This window comes from Phasianus colchicus, chromosome 5, assembly GCF_987193195.1.
Source record: "Phasianus colchicus chromosome 5, bPhaCol1.hap1.1, whole genome shotgun sequence".
In the NCBI taxonomy this organism is placed as follows: domain Eukaryota; kingdom Metazoa; phylum Chordata; class Aves; order Galliformes; family Phasianidae; genus Phasianus; species Phasianus colchicus.
Window position 1 is genome coordinate 16,112,569 of NC_143440.1, and position 25,074 is coordinate 16,137,642.

The following is a 25,074-nucleotide window of genomic DNA, read 5'->3' on the forward strand; positions in this document are numbered from 1 at the left end:
CAAGCTATAATGGTTTTGGTTGCAAAAGCCCCTGTGTAAGCTGAACACGCTCAGCCTTTCTACTCCCAATCTCAACACAAGTCTTCCACACCGTGTTGGATATTTTTACCACCAATAACAGACTGGAAACTGTAAAGATACCAGTTATTCAGCCTCTCAAGTTTTAGCACTGTACATCAGGGGGAAAATAGTTTAAAATTAAATATTTGTCTACAAAGTGCATGCCTTAGCCCTCAAGTGCCCACTTTTTCCTTCTTCTCCTTTTATACAATACCACACTAATGAGAACCCATACTCTCTGCAATCAGCTATGTCATCAGGACTGCTACTTGCTAAATCTAAAGGGTAGCAAAACAAAAGAAACAGAATATTTAAGTTTTACTAAACAAACACATACTCATTCACTACCTACCAGAGAAGCTCACCTCATTATTTGAGATAAGCAGAAGGATTAGGAATAGCTTTTGTGCTCAATCCACTTTCCAAAGATCAAAAAAACAGTTAAGATGTAAAGAATTAGAAGATTAATATTTTGTGCCTCTGGATCTGTGGCATTTCTCAAGTAGAACAAAAATTGGTGACAGTCAGCATAAGCATTCACGTAAATCAGGTTCAGACACACCTTGGAATCTGCCCTTCCCATCCAGTACAACACTTGAAGCAATGTTTAACTTTACACTGACGATATATTAACGTCTGAATTGACCCTACTGAGCATCAACACATTTTTTCTTCAGCTCAGAGCAGAGGGAGTACCTGTTAAAGGCACTAAGGCAGAATGTTACTAGCCATTTCCAGTTGAAACCCGAGGTTACTACATCAAAGTCAATTTCCCTTTAACAAGTTTAAAAGTGGGACCTCTGCAATAAAAGAAACACAAAGACAGCCCTCCCACACTTTGTGTAACATACTAAAAGCCATTTTAATGTAAAAAGTCACTTCCCTGTACTGTACATTTCACACTCACAATTTCAAACAAGGGGCAAGTCCTATTAAGGCAGGGAGCTGGTATTGGTTAACATTGCAGTACTCAGACAGTGATGTACAAGACATTTATTTGCAGTATGATGACAATGATATAAATGGAAAAACAAAAAACTGTCATGGTTAGTATTAAAACTGTTCTGACAGCAATTCACATAATCTCTGAGATACAGCTTCTTTACTTGTTCGTAGTGTGAGTCTATACATCTGAAAAAGAACACAAATATATATATTTTTAGACACAGTTTGGTTTTAAATCAATATACTGCCAACTAGTGAAAGTTAGCCAGTTACTATTTACTTGTTTTGATAGATTTTATAAGACCTCATGTTAAAACATTCAGAAGCAGGCAGCCACCTAGCAATTTAGCTCTTTCAAACCCATGTAGGGAAAGTTGCCATTGTTCTAACGTTTCTAAGCTTTAATGACAAATTGATGTCCCAGATTTGGTTTTTCCTTTTAAAGGAGTAAGTGTTGTGGGAAAGTCTAAAGACTCTACTATCATTTGTTTGGATAACAGGATGCCCAAAATTTACTTTTAGTCCTCATTTGAATGTGATAAAACCTCTAGCAAAATGCTTTTACAGATATTTTTCCTCTGAACAGTTTTGTGTTCATTTGTGTATGATGGTTTTTTTTTTTAGCCGCATCATTCTTTCATTCTTCTTAAATGGCAAAGGAAGTTGTACTTAGCCTTGTCCAAGGTGCATAAAAGAATAACACTGAACATTTCCAGCCTGAAGATAATCCACAGACAGTCTGGAATAATACAGTGATGTGCACATGGAAGAGAATTCCTATGAAGCAGCAGTTTACCAAGCTAAGTCAGGACTATTGCTGCAATTTCATTTCTTCTTAAAGCTTGCAATCACAATTAGCAATTACAAGAGATATTTTCTATAAATACCTTAAGGAATTTCAGATATAGACTTGCATTTGCAATTTAGCGCAGACAAGAATTTTTATTTATGCTGTAGATACAAAAAGATACCTGTGCCTGAAGGTTGGGTTCAAGGCGCAGCAAGCATCCAATCTGAGTAGTCTTTGTATGTATGATACCAGCACCAACAAAGTTAGCAGGATTGGGATCCACCTCTTCCAGTAGGGCCGATCCAAAGCCAATTATCTATGAAAGAGATTCAAAAGATTTACATATGGGAACAGTAAAGACAAAAATACCATCATTTACCCAAGCATAGCCACCATTCATAAGTAAAGCAAGCAAGGGACTAATTTGTTTCAAGTGAAAAGACTGAAGAATTATTCAGTGCCACTGTTAGTACAACAGAAATTTTTAAAGTGATGGAGTTATGCTTGTTGTCAAGCTGCACCTGAAAAGAGTCCTTGAGGAAAATTACTGAGAAACTAATAAGATTCAAGTTAAACCTCTCCTCTTTTTGATAAAGCCATCTCTACTGTCACTAGAGTTGTTTCTGCTTTGCTTAAGACAGATAGATAGCTCTATAAAAACCACAGTGCTATGCTGTTTTATTCTCCAACTAATGACCCTAGTAAATTAAGGCCTGAAGTTTTTTCCAATTCATTTTTAAGCATTAAATTTATGCTTTCATACATAGCTTCAAGTTTCCAGCTGCTGTTGAAGACTACACTTAATTCAAACCATACTGAGAAGCAGTTCATTCAGCCCAGCCCTGCCAAGGGTCAGATACACGTGGACAGGATAATCCAATTGCCATATAAGCTAAAATGAACAATGTTTCCTTATACCACTGCAAGATACTACTCTACCACCAACCTTTGCTTTTGTGATCTCCGCATCCATTGGGTGCTTTGCTTTAAAGATGTTCTGTACTTCTTGTTTAGGACTGCAAGACAAGGCAAGATGAATATTTCTTAACATGTACTATGTACAGAATTGTTGAGCAGCAACATATTTTATTGGAGGAGCCTATAGCTCACAAGACTAAGCATGTACAAGCCACATTCACAGCATACCCTTTTACTCTCCTTGGTCTACCACAAAAGCCCCAAGCGTAAATACAGAGAAGGTCTTACTTGCTCAGTTGCTTCCAACGCTGGAAAAAGTCTTGAGAAGACATTTCTGTTGGCTGGAAAAATTTATTCAGTGTGATGGGTAATTTTACTGAAAGATTCTGGAATGTTCCACCGTACCTGCATACAGAGTAGACAGAACATGATGTGTGTAATACAAAGTGCCTGCAGTTTCTCAGCCTAAATTAACCAAGCAATCGAGGAGGAACTGTAAGATGCGATCGTCTGATCATTAAAACCCATCAACTGCAGATGATGTTATTTATAAGTTACAGACGTAACTGGATGTAACATCCAGAGATGTATGGGTTTATTTGCTCTGTTAGATGGCACATGAAAGTGAGTTGGCAGAATTTCTAGTAAGAATCTATGTTTCAACATAGTTTGCTACCCTTCCACAGATACACACACCAGTAAAAAAACAGTTAAGACTTGAATAACAGAACACAGGCCAGAAACCAGGACTGTAAACACGAATCTTTCCCAAAGGCTGATGTTGAGTTGACATAACAAGATTCTGATTTCAGCTACACGCATTTCTTATCCAAGTTTTTTTTTTTGCACAAATGCTCTCAGTTTCCAGAAGGGAGAAGTTTCAACATATATTCCCCATCAAGATTTCATGAGAAAAGATGACAGCTGGCTTATATGCATAGCAGAAACAGAAGCATTTGAGACATTTTATCAGTGGTTTGTTGTTGTTTTTTTTTTTAATCAGACTGTTCCGAATGCGCTCCTTCACTCCTCTGATAGCTTCAAGTTTTGTTGTATCAAATGTTCAGGTAAATCATCTGCCCAAGATAGCTTTGGACTTTATGTGCCTGTATTTTACACGTCAGTTCGAGAGCCATGGCAACTGAAACATGCTTTCTTTTGTTAAATCAATAGCACTGAACTACTGTGGTTTTACCTGAATTGAATGTTCAGAATAGGAGCTTCCATGAAGTCTGATACACATTCAATGTTCACAACCTGCTGAACCTGTGCTCCTCCATCCACTGTGGGGTCAACAGGTTTTGTCTGAAGATTCAGGCATGAAAAGTAGCTAAGGAAACTGAGCAACAAATTGACAATATTCGCTATTTATTAAAAAGTTATGGGTAAGCTACAGGAAGAATTCACATCGTGTCCACTGGTTCTCTCCATGCTTCTGAAAATCCAAAGTGTAAAGCTAAAAATATTCTTTTCATATTGACACATCTAGAAGCAATAACTCCCATGATTCCCAGAGTTACAAGAAGATTCCTTAAGAAAAATGCCCTCAAAAAGGTTTGAAGGCACACTCTCTACAATAAAAGCCACCAAACTACGTTATTTTGATGTGAATATTGCAGTGGTGCTGAGTCAAACAACTTTAGTTACCTACACTTCCAGAAACCTTCAAGTAGCAATGCAAAGCATTAAGGAGAAACTGTAAATTAAAAGCTTAGTTTCAAGTATTGTCATCTTTGAGCACATGCACTCTTCTATTTACAGCTCATCAGAAGTCATCTGATGATGCAGGACACCACATTTATACCTCAGCAACTTCATGACAGCACAGAAAGCTAGAGTTACATGACATGCTTTCACAGAATAATACACTCAGAATAACATCCCCTTATTTCCACAGAAAAAACATCTCTGTAACCAGAGTTCTAGAAGGAGAGTCTTCCATCTCTGCTCAAGATTTTGATAAAAACTTCAGAAAGGCATCAGCAAGTACCTATTCCTTCATGTTCAAGGACAAGAAGCCTTGATCCAGCAGTTTTATTACCCTTACATGCAGCACAAAACACAAAACCTGAAGAATGGGCAACCAGGAATGCCTTTAAGGATATTTGGTTGAAGGTCATCTGAGCAGATTACTGTTGGAGTAAAATTCAAGAACTGTGTTGATGTCTTATTACCATAGAAAATGAACATACGTCCTAGAAACAAAAGAATAGAGGCATTAGCAGCTTGAGGTATATCACACAAAATCATACTGGACTATTTGTGCTTCAAGTATCTCATCCATTGACTTTTTACCATTCTTTAAATCAAATTTTTAAAATGCAGCGTACTCTGTATGGTTTATATTGCAAAGATATTCACAGAATAAAACAACAGTAGCTATCACACAAGCACTTAAATAATCAATGGAAGTCTTCCAGTTACTGGATAATGCTATTTTCTATGTTTAAAAGTTGTTATGGTATCAAAAGTGATAGAGATGGGAAGAAGTCAGGCCTAAGTCTTTACTAGATGCTTTCAGGATCCTGTACATTAATGTATTATGATAAACATACGTCTGAAATACACCGTGCATCACACTACTACAATAAGCTCCACCATAAAACAAATAATAAGTAGAATTAAAAAAAAAAAAAATCAGGAGAATGGTCCTTTTTAACTTTGTCTGTATCAGCCTTGCAAACAGGCAGCAAGAACTGGAACTCAGTACCTCTTAGGCTCCCACTTCATCTCGGCTACCAAAACAACTGAGAAGTTTAAGAAAACAGTGACCCACACAGATGTTAGGGACACACAAACAGCAAGGATTTCTGGACAGGTTAGGCCCGAAATGACATTCCTTCTCTAACAGTAAGTCCTAACCCCAGCATCGTGCTGGCTTTGGGCTTGATTAATTCAGACAGCTACTCTGCCTGTAAACTTACCCAGGTTCTGTCGAAATTCAGACTTCAATCCAATTTGTAGCAACTGATTTTCAAAGAGGACTCCATTATTTTTACACACAAACCTAAAGGAAGAGAGAGTAAACATGTTTTAAATTAAGATACATTAAACAATTTTAGAACCACAAAATTCAGGGTTTAAACAGAGGATGAAGATTGTTGTTAACCTAGAGAGCATCAGTCTGCAAGAGAGGTCTTTGCAGAAAACTGCAGTTAAAAAAGACAAATGCGTTTTGCAAACAAAATCATCACTTGAAGAACACTAAAATAACTGAAATTTCTACTCGATAAGATGCCTGAGAAACTACAAAGAAAGCCACAATATGCTACACACACACACGCACACACACATACACACACACTATAAAGGACCAGGCAACAGGCTAGGATTTTTCTTATTCATATTCTTGACAACTTCTGAAATTCATTAGGCTGGTGCAGAATTCAAAAGTTGGTAGCTTTGACTGTTTCAACCTGAAAGAAAAAAAGAGTTTCCTTGTTTTTATCAGTTCTGTATCATGTATATGTTGACTTGGGAGTTGTATTTTTTTTTTTTTTCAGTCATTTTGAGAGAAGCACATTCTGCAGTGTTTTCAGTCCTTCTGTCTGTCACCCTTCACTTAAAGTAGAAGAGGTGGTCAGCAAACATTAGCCTTTGTCATACAAGGCACTTAAAACATACTTCCAAATATGAGTACTTTTAACAGTTTACCCTTTTTTTCCTTTTTTTCTTTGTGAATAGTTGCAAAGCTCAATACACAACTGGCATTGTCTCATTTTAGAGCAGCAGGTGATAGTACTGACTCATAAAAGCCAGCTCTAAGCTGTATATTTACTCACAAGCACGTTGTAATATACACAGCATCTACAGACGTTTTCTAGTCACAACTTTGACAGTATGCTTGTCTACTTTTGCTGGTATTATCTCAATGTACACTATATTTTTGCTTTGTAACTATATTCTTGAAGTTGCCCAGCCTTGCAAGGTTTTAGTATTGCTTACTTGTGAAAAAGCTCATCAGCATCATGCACAGTATCAGCTGGTTCCTCAGAAACTACCTCAGATGAAGCCAGGTCAGGGCTAGTTCAGGCAGCACAAAGGAAGAAAGGTGGTAGCGACAGAGACAGCAGGAGTTAGTAAAGACAGCTTAGTGCTTAGTTACTTCTTTTACCTCCTTCCTCAAAAATGGCACTGCTGAGTTTAATGCATGAAAAATTAATTAGCTGCCCTAGCTCATTACACCTAGAAAGGTTTTAGGCATTAAATGATTCCCCCCCTCCCTCTTCTCTCCCCCAGCCCACCCCTCCCTGACTGGTAGGAACCAGCAAATCCTCCTGAAGACAGGAGATGGCTGAAGGTGCTCAGGAGCTCAAGCTTATACCTCTTAACAAAATCCTTTTATGTGGTTAATTGTGACTGTAAAAAAGGTTTAGTTCAAAACCATAAATGTAGATGCATATGGCTACTGTGAGTGTGTGCTTTGAAGCAGAGACTTCATCAACATTAGTGGTATGTCTAACTACAGCTGCATCATCAATTACATCAGTTACAATGCTCACAAGTATTTAAAATGTAGGCAGGAATATAAGGGCAAACAGAGAATGGTTTATTCAAGTAACAGATTAGAAGCAAAAGTGACAACAGCATTAAAAAGTGGCAAGAAACTACGAAAGGCAACTTCTCAATAGCATGAGAGAAGTGTTTCATCACCTACAGACAGACAGATCAAGGGGTTGGGCAATGCTATGCTTTCTTCAGCAGAAAAAGAAAACTTTTCAGGAAATTTCTGTTTATGAAGCTATTTCTCATGTAAAAAAAACCAAAACCACATTTTAGAAAAAGCTCTAACAAGCTTGTGTTTCTTCTTCAGATACTGTGTAGCGTTACTAAACATCACTTATTGCCTTCAAAGGGAAATACAGGACCAAGTCTTATTTGCTGAAAACCTGCAACGGTATATTGCCTAGTATAAAATTCTGATGAAATTCTCAACGCTCCAGGCAGATTAGTTTCAATAATTATAGATTTCATATTAAGATACATTGCAAATCTGTCATCACATTGTTCAAAATTTGGTCCAAGACAATTGTAACCTGTTCTCTGGGCAAAGAATGATAGATTTTTAAGGTATACTGTGATCTCATAATATTTATAGCCAAATAACATTTGAGCATAGGCACAGTGTCTACTAATATTAAAGGACTTAGTAATACATTCTGCCTGACACAGACTACAACTACAGTTGGCAGTGTAGTTAGGAAGACACTTGTATCAAATCCCCTCGACAAATAAGAGCTTGTTTTTCTTTTTTTTTTTTTACACCTGTTTGTCAGACAGTGGCACAACAATTTAAGTATATCTTGAAATTCTGAGAACCAGTATCTCCAGATATAAACCAACTCATGGTTTCAGTATCAGTTTGCCATAAGTATGTAGATGCAAGGATACTTTATGGAAACATGACAAACCTAAACTGATACACATCAGGCCAGATATCGCCCAAGTTCAAGATATATCGTTAAGATACACAGGCAGCTTAGTTTAACAAAGAAGCAAAATCAGCATGAAAGCTAAAGACAAGACTGTGGCTAACGTTCTCAGGTTGATTACTACAGACTCAGTTTCCCATGAGCAGAGGTATTTGATAAAGATAGCATATCCAGCACAAAGTTCAAGAATACCTCTCTTGATGCACAACTACTACCAGGAATGCATCCAATAAACTGGAACAAAACCGGAAGTTATTTATTGTTTGTATTCTTTTATCTAATCCTGCTTTAGTTTAGTAGACAAATGCTTTACCAGATGCCTTAGAGGATGACTTAATTACCTTGCAAAGTTGTCATCAGAACCAGGAGCAAGAGGTGCAACAGCAGAAGCTGAATCTGAAAATACATCCACCAGCAGGCTACCACTAGAGGAAGGTGGGGGAGCTGAATTGGTGAGAGGGGCTGCACCCAGACCCAGCAGATCCGCAGATGGAGAAGGAGTAGACTAGGGAAGACAAGATACGTGGAGATCAGATCTTAAAATATATAAATTTGCTCAAGTAGAACAAATCCAGTGACCAGGAGACAGAATCATGCACTGTTAATAAAATAAGGGCTTCATACGTGCACAAGTCATGTGCAAGAGCAAAGCAGAGACTGAATGTTAAATAAAGTGTTCATGCATTAGATATTAGCACCCTACATTATGCCAGATAAGCTGAGGATGCGAGTCATGAGACAACAAAATTACAGACCTAATTCAGATACAAGCCAACTCAAAATTTTCATACACTCCAAAGACTGACTTTGATGCAGGAAAAAAGAAAAATCCCTGGCTAATTTTTTTCAGAAATCAATCAGTAACAAATCATCAAAACAACGAGATGAACACCGAGTTCATCTTCAGGCATCCAAGCTAAGTTGACATCCCAACTGGTGATGAAGGTAACTTAGCAGACTTTCTTACACAGCTGCAATTCAAAGTAAAGCTCATAAGGCAGAATTTTAAATACCAGATACATCAGCCAATTTGGCACATAAAGAATGTTTGGCATCTCTTCTGCAGGAAAAATATATCTGTCCATTTAAACATAACTCATCTGGAATGTATACTCTTATATACTGTAAGAGTTAAAGGAGTAAGTTGTAAGGCAGGGAGCATGCTAAAATGCTACTGCATTTCACTATATTTACAAGCATAACCTGTAAACTAGAACAGCAACAAGTATTATGTCATGGGAATCATTCATTTGACCAACCTTAAATGACATTACAATGAGGTGGTTCAGCACAGAAAAAAAATGAAGACTCATGTACCGTAACTGAACAGAAACAGTACCATCAAATAAACAGCAATTATTGATATAAGGACATCCTAGCCAAATATAGTCCACTACTAGTAAAAACAACAGTAACCCAAAACAAGATGCGGAAGTAGGCATGTTAGACAATGTAGAAGAACAGCTGACACTTGAGAAGGAGCAACTTCAATTTCAAACACCTACATCACGCCTTCATCAGCTTCATCACCAAGGAAATTTTTATTTCTAAGATTATAGCAGTATTTCTCAAAATACCAACAAAAGAGGGACAACTGTATAGCAAACATTCATAGTCTGAAATTTGAGACAAGAAGCTTTAAGCCCCTAAAAAGCCAAGGAAACCAGTCCTTCCTCACCTGCACACCCTCTGAGTTAGTGAAGTAAGAACAGATTTTAAACTCACAACAGCACTGGCATTGACAGATGCAGGTTCAGCACTTCCATTCATATCAGAGCTCCTCTCCTTTTTGATCTCTTCCAGGTCAGTAACTGTGCCTGGACCTTTCTTCTTCTTGAGTTTAGCCAAAATAGAAGATTCCCTCTCTGGAAAGGGAGGCATTTCCTCTAGCACAGTAGCCTTAACACGGGGGAAAAAAAAAAAGAAAGTATATTAATTATATTTACAGAATAAGCCAAATCAACTTCCCAGTCTTTGACATTCAGGCAAAAGAAGAAACAATTACCTACGCAGAAAATGACTGTGTATGTAAGGTTGGTATACAATGGTAGACAAGACTTCCTTTAAAAAAAAAAAATTTTTAATTTTCTCAAGTCCTCCCAGAGCTGTTGCTTAGAAGAAAAGGAGCGTATTACCTGTTTGATAAAGTACATTTAAAAATAAACAAATGAAGAGGGAAGGAGGAGACCATAGCAAACCTACATCAAGACCTGAACCCACAGATTACCCAAGGATGTAGTCAGACCTAGATAGAATCACAGAATGGCCAGGGTTGGAAGGGACATCAAGGATCATAAATCTCCAACCCCCCTGCCACATGCATGGCCAAATTAGCTGTTTAGGCTGAGAGCACCATGCTCTGGACTGAGTGCATCAGATTACAGCACCTGGAATTTCTAGAGACAAAAGTTTTCTGCCCACCAGCAAACAAGTAGATTTCACAGATCTTCTCAAATAATCTGAAACTGTTTAACACCAGCATCAAAAAAACCTGTAAGGATTAAGCGAGTACTTTCTTTTCCATTTGGTTTCAATTTATGCATTGCCTTCATCAAGTGTTCTTTAGGATACGCTGCTTTCCTTCACTCACACTCAGAGATGACATTAATTTCTCAATAATTGCAAAGCTGAAGGACATGACGACAACCAGATCGTTGTGTGGAGGAACGGAAGAAATCAGTTCGAGAGTTTGAGGACTTGATCCAATAAATATATCTTTGAACTGCTTACCAAACCTCTGAAAACCTAGAATATCTTCATTAAGATACAAACAGTCATTTTCCTTACCAAAGAAGTAACACCTTTGATATTAGTTTTAGGTTAAAGAAGGCCGAGCTGAATTATGTACACTAAGAAGAACCAGCATCCATTTTACAGATCTTTAATTCCACATTAAGATTTAGCGATCAGCTAAGATTTAGTCAAGTTTACTTATTGAGAGAAGAAATGGCTAAAGAGTTCTGCGTAATAAAAAGGGTTCTGTACCTACCAATATATCAGTACTGGCAATAGTACTGAGCCTCAAATACTCAACAGCTCTCTGCTGCAGCTCAACATCAGCATTCTTTAGCTGACTGTCACTGCGCAATACATCTTGAATTGTAGTTTTGATTTCTGGAAACAGGTTCACAAACTTGATGTAGGTGGACAGAAGCAGAGCTCGGGTAGGAACACTACACAGATGGAACTTGGAATGTAGCAAGTTGAACTGGATGAGGGGACTAGAAAGAGCAGAAGAAAAATAATTAGTTCAGATTCTGTTGACGTGATAACCACAATGGCATTACTATCAAAAGCTGAATCATTTGTTAACTGACTTTTAGGAATATTAAATAGATGATTTTTTTTTTTTTTTTAAGTACTTCAATGAAATTAAAAGGTGTTTTACCTTGATCTTGGATCACCTGCTATCAGATTACCAAACTCTCCCAAGATGTAGCCACCTACTTTCACAAGATTCTCGTGGCATGCTGGAGCTTGAAGGGCCTATAGGAACACAGTATTAGTCATTGATCTGTACTGTATTAAAAATACATAATTTTTTTTCCCCTTTTCCCATTTTTTTCCATTTTTTCCCTGTCTTTCCCTTGTTTAGTTTCCAAGGCTACTTCTATATTAGCAGGTAATGGTTGTGTACTTCCAGAAGGATCACCAAGTTACTACTCAGTTTGGATTCCAGCATTCAGAAAACTCAGGGGAAAAAAAAACAGTATAAAAGGCTTCTATTTTTACTACATTTCAGAAAATTTCCAGGTAACATAATTTCCTTATTAATCCATCCAATTATTCTCACCTCAAAAACAGTCTTTGCTGCGTAGCCTTGGACATCATCCCTGTTGATAACAATCTGAATAACTCGGTACCACACTTCTTCACTGACGTAGTCACCGGCAATACGAATCAGATTCAAGATTGTGTCCACATACCAGGTATAATCCACTGCATACTTCTCTGCTAGAATTGCAACTTTCAGAACCTCAACACATGAAAAAACCAAGAAGGTTGACTAGCTTCTGCTATAACCTCTATACCAGGATTTACTTTATATACTTTCAGTGATATCACACATTAGCACAGAAGCCTCAGTTTCAGCCCACATGCTCCCATGGCAAAGGCAAAATATGAACACAGATTTTGTGCCAGAACAAACAGCTGCCAGGTAAGTAAATACTTTCCTTGCAATGCATTTGAATGTGTTGCATCTGTGGCTCTCTGTTTTGAATACTTTGCTATAAAATCACCAATTAAGCCATCATAGAGACAGCACTGATGAAAAACTCAAAAGTTATTGAAAAAAGTTAAAAAAAAAGATCATTTCAAGAAAATTTAGTGCTTATCTAAACAAAATAATTACCACAAGAATAGATTTTGGCTATCATTTCATAAATGCTACTAAGTGGGTGTAACACCTTTTGCAAATTTTCCCCCACTGGGAGAAAGGAAATAGGCATCACACCACCTTTTAGCTGATCATAAGCCATCGTTTTGGGGAATCTTTAGACTGAAACAGAGTCCTTATAACATACACAGTATGAAATTCTATCCACAAGTAAGTAAACATCACAGTAGTTCTTTAAGCTACTCATCAGTTGACTTGAGAGGGACATAACTCTAACAACTAGGGACTGTGTCTGCTCAAACATCAACACTTCACCTACATGCAATGCCTTGAAATTAAGATTACGTTTTAAAATTCCTTATTTTCAAGTGCTTTTCTCTCCTGTCCTCCATTAGTTTAACTGAAATGAAGAACATTCTTTGCTATTAGACTAACAGCCCTCCAGTTGGTTTCTAAAACCACAGCCAAAGAATTTCTACCACAAATAGCATCCCAATCAATAGGCAATACCAAAGTCAGACACGAAAAATTAGGGAACTAAAAATATCTCACAATTTCTTCTCTAATGGAATAGTCAGCAGTCTCCAAGTAATTCAGCATTTCAGCCACAATCTGTTGGGCATTGCTGCGGTCGCACATTGCATACAGGAGATCCACAGCTCTTTGCCGTACGCTCACATCTCTTTCAGTCTGCAAAAGGACACACAGCAAAAGGTCAAAATAATTTCACCTTTGTTGGGAAAAGATGCAACTTAATGAAGAGATGAGACATTATAACTCAAGGTCAAATTTTCAAAGTTTTTCACATGCACAATGAACTTATTCTGTGAATGAGTTTGCAGTCTTTTCTGCGCTAGATAATTAGTACCAATGGTCACAGACAAACTAATAACTGGCTGAAATTGCCAAACTGTCACCAGGCCAATGGGCAGTCAACGTCTTGCAGTTTTAATGTCAAGCCTGCCTCAAATCAATAGAAGCTCAGCTAGAACAGACCTGTATTTTCAGGTGGGACAAATGTATTAATATGCTACAGTATGAGCTTGGAAGAAAACATTACATCTATACACTGAATTGTGAAAGTAAATGTACATGCAAATTAGGCTTCCTGTTGACCTCTGCTTTCTCACATAAACATGACCTGAAAATTCATCTTTCTGGTTTCTTGACCATTGGAAAATGGCCCATGCTCCACTGGAAACTAATCTACTTCAATGCTCTCCATCAGCTACTACAGTGAAGGTAAAATATGTGATACAAGTAAGACAGTAACAGGACAACGTCTTCCTCAACATTCTCCATTTCGAATTTCAAGTTTCACCTTCACTCTACAGATTGAGGAGGATACTGTTACAGGGGCCACAGCTACAAGTATCAGATTCACTATTAAGCTGAAGAAATAAACTAAAGCTGACCTCTGTTATTGCCAGCACAGCATGATCAAGGAAAATTACTCTTTTTATTCCCAAGTATTACTAGCCTAACCAGGGATAAGGGGCTCTGGGGGTGAGAGGGGGAGAAAGCAGTGAAGAAAGGGACATGAGGGGTAGGAGGAGAGACTGAAAACCGACCGTATACTTAATATTTACCTTTAGTGCATTGATAACAGTTTCTATGTGTGTTTTCACAGCCTCATGTGAGAATTCAGAGCTGGCAAGCGTGCACATGCTTTCCAGTGCTAGGTAACGCAAATTAGTTTCTCGGTGCTGCAAGAACTGACCTAGCTGGTTACAGGCACGGACTAGTAGATTTGGCTCACTGCACAGAACAGGAGAGAAAGTGAAAGGGTTAAAAGCAACAGATTTGAGAACATCAAATACAGAATACTATTTCTGCAGTGCAAATTTCTTAGTGCCTCAGAAGGTGTCTGCTAGAATGTCCTGCTGGTGAAATGAAAATTCAGATACTGAGAACAAATCATATCTAATGGATTAAAGCAGTGATCTCAACACAAAACACTCGCCCCTAAAAAAGCAAGAAAAGCCATAATAAACTATTCTGTCAGTGACACAGTTCATTAACTTCCAAACCAATTGCAGTGGTTGCGCTCCAACCTAGCAAGCAACTTCTTATTCTGCTTTTCCCCATCTAATAAAAATTTGTTCAGTGTTCAAAAGCCATGATTTTTCTTTTAGAGAAGTCATACTGCAATAAAACTGTTTTCACAGCTCACCTGTCGTGATGTATAATTAAACTTATCGCCTCAAATAGCACAGCATTCTTCGCATTTGAGTGTTGTACTTTCTTTGACTTTGGTGGCTCCTGTGCTTTGTTAAGAATAGTTTCTAGGCATTCTGTGAGACGACCACGTACCGCAGGGTCTTCTGGAGAAGAACAAGCCGTTGGACAACTTCATTTTGCTCAACACCCTAACCTTTACCTAAGGCCTTCCACCTTGCTAAATCCAGGGATTAAACCGAAGTATTCTGACACATTAAACAGTTCACCCACGCCCCCTTCAACCACAGTGTACAGACATCAAAAATTCCAAGCAATATCTATTAAGCAAGAGTAAAAGCCAAACATCATTGGCACTGTCACATATTTCAAGGCTTTAATATCCTTGAAAGCATTGAAGTATGTTTAAAATGGCTACTGCATGCTGCATACTGGTTTGACGCTTCACAACTAAACACAACATAGTTCAATAAAACAATGTAGCTTACAGCTATCTGAAAAACTCAGAAGTATGGGCTTCAGTCTTAAGACACAGTGCTTATACTCCAACTTAATGGCCACACTACAGAGCAGTAGCTTTTTGAATGTAACAAACTGCATAAGCTATGGCCACTGTTGTGATTTGTGCATTACCTGGAGGTGGATAGCACTGTAAAAGCCTCAGAAGTTTCACAGATAACCAAGGAGCAGGAACAAAATAGTACGTATAGTCCTGAAGATCTGTTGATGCGGAAGTTACAATCTGTAAAATAAGCAGACATCACTTCAGCTACTTAAGTTAAGTGATTTGCAATCATGATAAGCAGCTAAAGAACACCATAGGTCACTTTTGACAGAGGCTTACAAAATTATGACATGAAAAATGATTAATTAAGTAGCTTAACTCTGTGCAAACTGTCATACTACCAAGTACAACATCAGGATCTCTAATACAAGAAATTCAGCTTTGCTAATAAAGTATTCCATTGGAGTTCCTTCCTGAAAGCATACTTGCTTGTCTTAAGAATGAAGATGATCATCTCATAGCACCAAGATGTTTAGCTAGAAGCTTGACTTTCCTTGGTTCAGCATTTCATATATTTAGGCTTCCTATTGGCTGATTCCAGTATTATAATTGACTGATCACTGGTAGGCAAACCAAATAGAAATCAAACAGAAGATGCTACTGCAAACTGAACTATTACCTTCATTACTATTCATACTGCACAGCAAAGAATGGATTGCTTTCACTGAAAAGGTTTTATGGATAGAGAGTGTGACAAGAATTAGATTAGACTTCAGAGGGAGAACCCTTCTTCGTGGATTTATTTTTCCCCTTTAATTCTAGGGTTAACACACGTCTCACATTAGCCTTGTTCAAGGAAATTCTAACTCTTGCTGCTCCATTACAGAACAGCTATGCACTTCCTTTGCTTTTAAGTATTAGACAGATTCTTCAGATTTGAAGAGAAATTAAGTCTCTCTGAACAGCAAGTAATTTATTTTGCATCTAAGACTGCACATAAATTGAAACTCAATGCAGAGCTGTGAAGTAATATTCTCACATGCCTTGCAAGCTTTCTAAGAGACTGCAGCAAAACAAAACAGTAATGTACGTTTTCCAGCATGAAGATGCTAACCTGGAAACTCTGCAGAATCCATACAGAAATGTCTCTGCTTCTCTCCCTGAACTTCTTGCCCCTGCTTAATCCCCTACATCCCATTTACAGAATATCTAGTACTTATGAATATTAGCCTAGTGGCAGCACAAAAGCAGGAACAGAAAGACAACCCATCCTGTAAGAAGCTTAAATGTAGTTAGAAGCATAGGCTATAATTTTTGAGAGTTCTGTGCAGAAATTTGTAGAATCTTTTCTTCAAGTACTGCCTGGTGTTATGGCAACATAAAAAGATTATTTAAAAAACTCAGCTACATCCTGGGGATCCCTGAGAATACATGTAGCTGAGGGAGAATGTTTTGCTAAATACATTTGCAGTGTAGCAAGAATTATACAAACAAAAAGTTTGGGAAATAAAGCTTTCTGTCCAGCTAAGCAAGAAATGTTAAAACGTTGTCTGAACTACCTGTACAACCAAAATTGAATAATCCTTAGTCTTAATGGTATACTAAATAAATCTGACCTAGAAAGATAAACAAATAAGCAACATTAAAATAATCTGACCTAGAAAGCAGAATAAATTAGGCAACCATAAATTGTTTTCAGAGTTATCACTGGACTCACTCTGCTTAATCTTGACACTGCCAAAGAGACAGAAGTTTTGAACTCCTCTGGGTTCTTCTGTGCCAAAGTTGTAATCAGACTTGTAGCTGCAGTAACCACACCCTAGAAAGAAAAACAAAACCGCATAACCTTAATAACAATTTAGGATACTGTTTGTTAACACTACATTTCACTGGCAGTAATTTTTAATATAAAAGAAAACTGAGTTAATCCCCACGACAAAGACTCATATTAAAAAGCCATTTATTTTCCAGACACGTAGACAAATTACATGTCTTTAAAACTGGGTAGGATTTTCAATGTGATACTATCATGCCTGCAGAGCATTTCATGTTGTTTTTGTATGAGCTTTGTCTCACATTTGGATAGTACATATAAAATGCATTCAGAGAGCTGCACTAAAATAAAGCCTGGATGCAAACTATCTTCTTAAACAAGAGAAGCGTGAGTAAAACTAGGATGCAACAGATGATCCAGAAAGGCATTCTGGCAACTGAATGCAAAGAGCGGCCTTTGTATAATACAAACATTTTATATTGCTGAAGACTTAAGTGTTCCCATTACAATCAAAACAAAGGTCTAAATAGACTTTTTTCCTAAAGTAATCAGACAAAAAAATAGTCTGTTCTCTAGAATAACAGGTTTTTCTTTTTTAACCAGCAGGATAATGACAAGAACCAGCAAGAATGACAACATGGATAGCACAGGACGGTGAAGTCCAGGCACTGTTACATCAGGCTCGCGTTTTTAATATCTGTTTAATCCTAAGAAAATCAGTGTTACATCTATACATCAGACTCAGGATCATAAGGCTCACAATTTACAGTCAGAGCAAACAAAGAACTTGTGCATACCATTCCTTTTACGTGCCAAGAATATTAAAGGCAAGTACAGTTTTAATAAAAATTAAAATATACAGCAATTCGTGAAAGAATTTTTTCTTCCATCTCTTTACCCTTGTCTTAAAACAACAACCCACCTGGTGGAAAAACTCTAGAGAAATAAATTCATACACAGAGTAGGCCAGAGAAGAATAACTAAGCTGATTTACCAAGTGCTGGTCATTGAGGAGATGTACCACTCTGGACGTCCAGTCTCCCATAGGGACAAGGTCAGGAGAAGTCCTATACAAACGCAGCAGGCATAAGGCAGCGCTCTGCTTCACACTATCCATAGTATCTCTGCAAGATAGAACCATGGTATTTTAAACCCACTGTAAACTCACAGCAATACCCACAGGCTAGCATTATGCTAAACTTTACACAGGCTCAGCAGTATCTGTGAGATAGTATATTTTCAACAGAAGTGTGCTAAATAGGTTCTTCCTGAGTAACAGTATTTGTTCCAAAATTCATCCAATAAGTTTAACTTGTCAAGGGCTCATCCATTACACGTCTAGTAGCTCCTGTAATGATTCTGTTACTTAAGGAGACATCTCACAACTTTTTATCAGAGCTGAAGGTCCATCATCAGAACTCCTGATGAGTCCAGAACTCCTCACTGAGTCAAGATCTCACTAAATGTCAAGAACAGAAGCTTCTCTCAAACAGACTCAAATCAAACAGTTCAGGTCCATTACATTACACATGTGAACTAAGCTGGATCTCCTGACAGGTACTGCATATCAGAGATGAATCATTGTCTACTCAACACTCAACAGCTTCATTATCAACAGGCAGCATGTAAATTGACTGCTGTCACCAAACGTGCAACCCACAAGTCTATTCACCTTAGCATCCACAATGCTGGCAGGGGAACTGACTACTTTAGTGCATTGTACTATTCTAGTTCAGGGAGCTTCCTCTCATGGAATAGCGAATTTAGCTCTGCAGAACATTAATGTTATTCAAACGTGGTATTATAAAAACAAACTCAAGAGTTCAAAAGTGTTTTACATGAATACTTCCACAACTAGACATCACTTACTGCATCCTTCTACAGCAAAATAGACTTTGCACATTATTTTAAGCTTCCAAAAGAAATAAAAAAGAAGTCTAGCAATCTCAAACTCTCTAATAAATTTAGTTAACTACAGTTTAGAAATTTACCAGGTCTGGTCAGAGATTTCTTAGCAATAAGAAATGAAATTCAGAGTGGCTATGGCTATTTCTTGGTTACAGGAACAGCTATTCACAAGGCCATCAGATGAGGCATGAACACTCGCTCTACAGAATATTAGCACACTCCTTATGAAGTCAGGACTATTTAAAAAAGCTTTAATAAGCAAATTTGTAGTTTAAGCCCCTACTTATTTTCATTTATTTCTCTTCTTTTCATCAAAAAGGGCAAGGGAGGTAAAACAGACATTTCAGTGTTCATTAGCATGCATTTATAAAGAACAAAAACTTGATCAGTACACAAAGCTATAAAAATCTATTCAAGATGTTGACAGTCTTAATTTCTCATGTAGTATCTGTACTCTTATACAAGCAACTCCACCCTTGGCTTTACCAGAATGTTTGCATCTATGGGAGACCATTTATACTGCAAGCACAGGGCTGTGCAGCTCAAAGCATGGATTCAGCTGCTCCTGTTGAACCAAGTCACTGAAAAGTTTATCAGTATTGCACCTGAAGGAGGTGTGTCATACCTACCCAGCTACAAGGATTTTTGGAATTTCTCCAGCAAATGCTTCCGCCATCTCGCGGCTACCCACGTTGGCAATGCAGTGCAGAGCCAGACCCATGAAGGTGGGGTTGCGGCTGGCCAGGTCGTTCTTGATCGCGTTGTTTATTAGGCGGATCAGCTCACTGTTAGAGTTCACCAGGACGGAGATGAAGAGATAGCCCTGCGTTTCAGAAGAAGGATAAGGAGAATTTATTTTAGCTGGCATGGTATGTTTTCTGCTAATGCCACAAGCAATACTTCGAGACACACAGTGTCTCCAGTATCAAATGTGTGGGCAGAAACATAATTAGACACTAGAGTGAAAGCTAGAAAGATGAAATGCAGATCAAGTAGTCTGATATCTCCCTTATTTATCAGAAAGCTCAAGGTCTGCAGATCAATCTGTTTCAGCATGTAATCAAAAGTTCATTCTGAGTGAGTGGGATAATATTTGAATGAGAAGCAAAAGAAGAATCTGGCTTATTGCTTAGGCACTAGTACTTAACAGGTACTTGATAAATATGGCATTATCTAAGAAAATATGAAGAGATTACAAAAATTAAGTTACTTGCCTATTCTGTTTCATGTATAAATGGTTAACCACTACACAGCACTCAAAGTGAAACTCGTGCTTGCATTATAGTTTGTTAGCAGGAGCTAACATTTCTCAGAAGTCCCTGTCTCTATCTAAATGCAAGACTCAAGGCAGTGACCAAACAAAAACAGCATTGTTGCACAGAGTACACATTTTAGCCATTATAATTTGTGGAATTTTCTTAAATACTACTGCAACACCTCCCGAGTCACTTACTAGTACAAAATACAAGATCTTTGGTGCACAAAGGTATTTTCATTTTAGAATCACTGCTAAATCCCAAACAAGGCTTTCATTTGAGGGAGGGAGAAATACTTACAGATTAAATAGCTAAGGCAAGATATTAGACAGAATGCTTTCTCTTTTACAGAAATGTTCTTACTCACAATTTGTTTTTCTGTGTATCTATTGGAACTGAGCAGGTTTACAGCCTCCATATGACCAAAGTCAATGTCATGCCCCAGGAGAAAGATGAAAAGCAGCTTGCAGACATATTTTTTCTTACTGTAACCATCCAGAGCCTTGTCACCTGGAAAGAAGGGAAATGAAAAGTAATTAAGCCTATATTGTTTCTATATCAGCTTTTCTTCCTCCCCAGGAAGTTCCATACAAGTATCATTTAAGTACTATACTTAATACCACACTTAAATTTAGTAACAAGACATAATTGTACCTAGTAATGAAGACTGACATTTGATTTACCATGAATTACCATATAAAATAGAAAAACTGAGCATTCAGTTATTAGTCAGGTGATGGCAGTTTTTGCACCCTTAGCCTTAGCATTCTGTTAACAATAAATGAAAACTTACCAGGCTGCTGAGTTTTATAATCTCAGAAGTATTGTTTCATGTGCAAGTATAAGCTAGATGTAAATTACTGAATATTTTTATAGTTTCAGTTGAAAGGTAAGTAATTAATTTAAATTATTATTTGAGCTTTTTTTTCACTCTACGGTCAATAAAATGCGTAAAATACACTTAACTCTGATCTAAACATGACTAAAAATCATTTTGTGCTAAAAATATGAAAGTTATCACCAACAGTCATCAACACATCCGAAAATTTGAGTAAAACATCATTTGGACTTCAAAAAGAAATGAAAAGAGTTACAGAATAGTCACAAAACACAGGTAGCTTGTATCTCTTCCTAATGGAAGAAAAATGCAGAAACTCAATAAATTGAGTAGTCACTGAATCAAAGCATTTACATATAAGATTTAAATATTTACTGAAATCTGAAATTCATATAAAGGAAAAGAAAAAACCAACTCTGAAGACTTCAGCATTAATTCCATTTGCCATCATCCATATCTTAAAGTACAGCCACAAAATAATGCTGTCAGCTAGTCTTTGAATTCTCCTGCTATGCCATTGGAATGTCTTCTTATTAAGAGTGTTTATAAAATGAAAGCACTCTCAAGTGCTTCTTTTTTAGAAACAAAATACATCCTAAGTAGGTTTCATCTTTATTTGATGGTTGGACCAGATGATCTTAGTCATCTTTTTCCAACCTGGATGATTCTATCTGGACTGATACTGCAGTACCTCTGAATTCTAGAAGCTTGTTAGCATGGTCTTTTAAAGAATTTTATTCCGTATTCAGTTACATGAAACAGCACAGAAGCTCACAGCTGATCAGGCAGTCTATTGCTTTTCCAAAAGAAGATACCTTTTAAAAAGTGCTTTTTTTGCAAAGCTCTCTCCCCCTGTCCTAAATCATGAAGTCAAGGAGCATATACTAAACTATACAAGCTGCAGTGCTGAAGTTTAGTCAGGTTAGCAAAATTTTGATAGATGCTGCTGCCTAAAAGGCTACATAAGCTTCTTAGCCTCCGCATTCTGGGCCCAGAATAACTCCTGTCAGATCAATGTGCATTCCTTCATGAAGGGTAAGTTCAGTCAGAATAGCACTGCATATCGAGAAGCTTAAAAAAAGATCTGCTCAAATTGTTGCCCTAACCAAAAATGCTCCACTCTTAAAACAAGAATAACAAAAATCACTTGAGATTTTTGTAATGAGCAGCTAAACATATAATTCAAAAATGTCTTAAAAGTCTTGATCGTACAGAAGTTCCCCCTTCTTCCTTCTCATCTACTGGTGCACAGCCAGGTTAGCCTTCCTACAGCAAGCATCTCTAGCCCCCACAGATTTCACTTAACTAATACTGCTATAAACTCACCTTACAGTTCGTGATGGAACGAATGCTAACATCAGTGTTTGAAGCCATGCAGTGTTACTGAACCAAGAAAAACCGTGCTGGCACACTGAAGCAGACAACAAGACAAGATTATGCACAAAAGCTGCAACTACGACCATGTTTTGGGGGCTGCTTTGTTTTGACTCTCTAGGCTTCATGCTGGTATTTTTCTCCTTAAGAGAAACTCCCAGCTTTCATGCATTTAGTTGTATTTTAAAAGAGAAAACAAATGTAAGCATATGATTAGAGCTGCAATACAGATAGTGATATCCTTTACATTGTCGTCTTTAGGCACCATTTGATCTTACAGAATTTGGGTTGTTTGTCTTTTTAACTGCAGTGTATCTTTTACGATCAAACAGCAGCTTTACCATGAAGCTATTTTTGTGCTAATCAGAGAAAAGCTGCCAACCAGTGACAAGCCAAAGGTTTCCAGGCAAATGATTAGAAGAACAGTTGACATTGCATCCAATTGTCAGATATTATTACAGTTCAAAGGAGGGGATACTAAATACCCTGAACTCATATTAGTCTGTGCTCCTCTAGTGGCTGAGATCTACATAACTGAAGACTTGCTACAGCATTTAAAAGCATCAGTATCATGATGCTTCTCTCAGAGATCTAGATACAACAAAAGGCATCAGAATGCAGCTTCACATCTACTTCACCATATGTGAAAGAAACCCGAGTCTGCAAGACTGCCCAGCTGTAAGAGTAGGAATGCACAGAAGTCACAGGTACAAACCTCGTTCTTCTCATCTTCCCAAATGATCACTGTTGACTTTTGAGATCAAAAAGGGAGCACAGAGTAAAGGAGATAAAAGTACGTACACTCAGACTTGCATTGGTTTTCACAACAAAGTATTTGTCATGACTTGAACAATGTCATTAGAGCTCAGATTAGCAATGACCTTGCAGCATCTTAAGGTATGTGAAGCATCTTCGATGGGAACTATGCATGCAATCCAGCCTCATAATACCACCACCCTACTACCAGGGCAAAAGCAGCTTCTTTCTAAGGAGGAACACCACTGCAACAGTTCTTGAAACACTTCTTCTTAAGAAAAAAAATACTTACTGTCTGTTTTCAACAGCTTCTGTCACACAGCACAGGTAAATTGAAGATTCTGATTAACAGGAAACCTTCAAATTAAGCCAAGCAATCACCACTAGATCACCCCTCTAAAGCTTTTAGTCCCCAGCAATAATAGTATGTTAGTTCCACTCCCCCCCCCTTTTTTTTTTTTTTTTTACCCTCCTCATCTTGTTTTAAATGCCTTTTGATTAGCTGTGCATTTAAAATAAAAAGTACTGCAAAGGTCTCACTACACTTATCTAAATTTAACAGTGTTTTGAAGAAAACTTTGCTTCAGATTCTTACTGAAAAGTTAACTATCCGATTCTCTCCCAGTAGCATTTACAGAGTTCAAAGACTATTTTAAACACTACTAACAAATCTCTGCTTAAGTACGTGCTAAAATAGTACAGCCCCTCCTAGATCCAAGCAAACATCCTAAAAACAAAAGCAGAAGGAAGTTTTGCATGTTCTGTTATCTTTATTGCAATACACAATCGTTTCTTTCAACTCAGCCCATTTTTAAATGCTTCCATGTACATTTATTTGTAAGTACTACAGATCAAGTCAGCAGAAACAGGAAGGATCCAGAACACGTCAGCAGGTTTTGAGCACAGTGGGGTATTTCAAAGACTACTTGCTTTTTCTGAACTGTTTAGTTTGCTAGGTTTCTTTCTGGCAGCCATCTGAAATGGCAGAAATAAGGCACAAATGCATTACAAGACCTTTTGGCTCTGAGACAGCACCCTCCTGTCCATGATTTGGACCATAAGTCAAAACACAGCATCTGCTTTTCAATTTTATACACCCTGCTATGCAGCTACAGAGCCTGCCACCAGCATGAGAGGTCTGCAAAGCAGTTCAACCCTGAAGGATACTCACTGGGGGACAGAGCAGGGAAGCTCTGTCAAGTCCCACTAGCATCTTCACAGTCAATTGCTATCTCCAAGTCTATAAACAGGTTAGCTTCCAGAACTTCAGTAGTGGCTTATATAAAACAGAGTGGATAACATCCTTAAGTGTTCCCCTGCTTTTAATGTGCTTTCTCTCTACATTACTTCAGCTATGTAACTTTACACAGTGACCTGTTTCTGCATACAGTGTGCTCATAGCCTAAAGGCCAAAAACCAAAGCTTTTTATGAATGTACCTAAACTTTAGTGTTAAGACAGGATTTGTCTTTCTGTGAGTGTGATACAGTCTAAGCCCTCTGTATAGAAGGCTGAACATTTGTGACTGACAACCCATACAAATCCACGAGAGAGTAGTATTTAGCTACTGTACTACCACTAGAGCACCCTTACAATTCAGTTGATATTTGAACTCTGGTTTTGCTTCCAACAACTCACTTTGTCAGTGAAGACACTTACTATGCCATCAGATTGTCTTAAATCTAACAGCTACTCTTCTAACACAAAACTCATTAAGCAACCAGAAAAAAAAAAAACCTAAGCTCCAATGTCAGATCTGAATTAAGCAGAAAACACAACTCCTTCATATGCAGAAACACTGTATAGATATTTGGACAGTTTTGCTATTACAAAATTTTTCTTTGAGAGATCAAAATTAAGCGACAAATCCATAAACTGGGTATTTTTTGCTCAAGAAAGCAGATCTCCTTTACAACCAAACTAATTCTCTAATAGTCAGGCTTCTAGTTTGGCTGAAGCCTGGGAACAAGTTCAGCTTATAATCTGAATACAAAACAAACAG

At 37.6% G+C, this 25,074-nt stretch overlaps 1 protein-coding gene across 4 annotated transcripts in view; it reads right to left on the reverse strand.

Annotated features, from left to right (window-relative positions):
* Positions 1 to 1,038: 1,038 nt before the first annotated feature.
* AP2A2 (adaptor related protein complex 2 subunit alpha 2) overlaps positions 1,039 to 25,074 on the reverse strand; it is a 41,523-nt gene continuing 17,487 nt past the window's right edge. Inside the window, exons 3-23 of one of the 4 annotated variants that reach the window (XM_031608958.2) lie at positions 20,473 to 20,615; positions 19,479 to 19,672; positions 17,936 to 18,065; positions 16,885 to 16,986; positions 15,296 to 15,404; positions 14,658 to 14,805; positions 14,074 to 14,242; positions 13,037 to 13,174; positions 11,939 to 12,121; positions 11,534 to 11,631; positions 11,135 to 11,366; positions 9,871 to 10,044; positions 8,487 to 8,650; positions 6,659 to 6,736; positions 5,638 to 5,720; positions 4,819 to 4,908; positions 3,909 to 4,032; positions 3,002 to 3,118; positions 2,742 to 2,811; positions 1,977 to 2,111; positions 1,039 to 1,191 (exon numbers count right to left, since the gene is read on the reverse strand). In XM_031608958.2, the coding sequence (XP_031464818.1) occupies positions 1,114 to 1,191; positions 1,977 to 2,111; positions 2,742 to 2,811; positions 3,002 to 3,118; positions 3,909 to 4,032; positions 4,819 to 4,908; positions 5,638 to 5,720; positions 6,659 to 6,736; positions 8,487 to 8,650; positions 9,871 to 10,044; positions 11,135 to 11,366; positions 11,534 to 11,631; positions 11,939 to 12,121; positions 13,037 to 13,174; positions 14,074 to 14,242; positions 14,658 to 14,805; positions 15,296 to 15,404; positions 16,885 to 16,986; positions 17,936 to 18,065; positions 19,479 to 19,672; positions 20,473 to 20,615 (2,759 nt within the window). In that variant the 3' untranslated portion in view covers positions 1,039 to 1,113. Of the gene's footprint in view, positions 1,192 to 1,976; positions 2,112 to 2,741; positions 2,812 to 3,001; positions 3,119 to 3,908; positions 4,033 to 4,818; positions 4,909 to 5,637; positions 5,721 to 6,658; positions 6,737 to 8,486; positions 8,651 to 9,870; positions 10,045 to 11,134; positions 11,367 to 11,533; positions 11,632 to 11,938; positions 12,122 to 13,036; positions 13,175 to 14,073; positions 14,243 to 14,657; positions 14,809 to 15,295; positions 15,405 to 16,884; positions 16,987 to 17,935; positions 18,066 to 19,478; positions 19,673 to 20,472; positions 20,616 to 25,074 lie in introns of all 4 variants that reach the window. The other 3 variants (XM_031608957.2, XM_031608962.2, XM_031608961.2) reach the window with 3 other exon arrangements.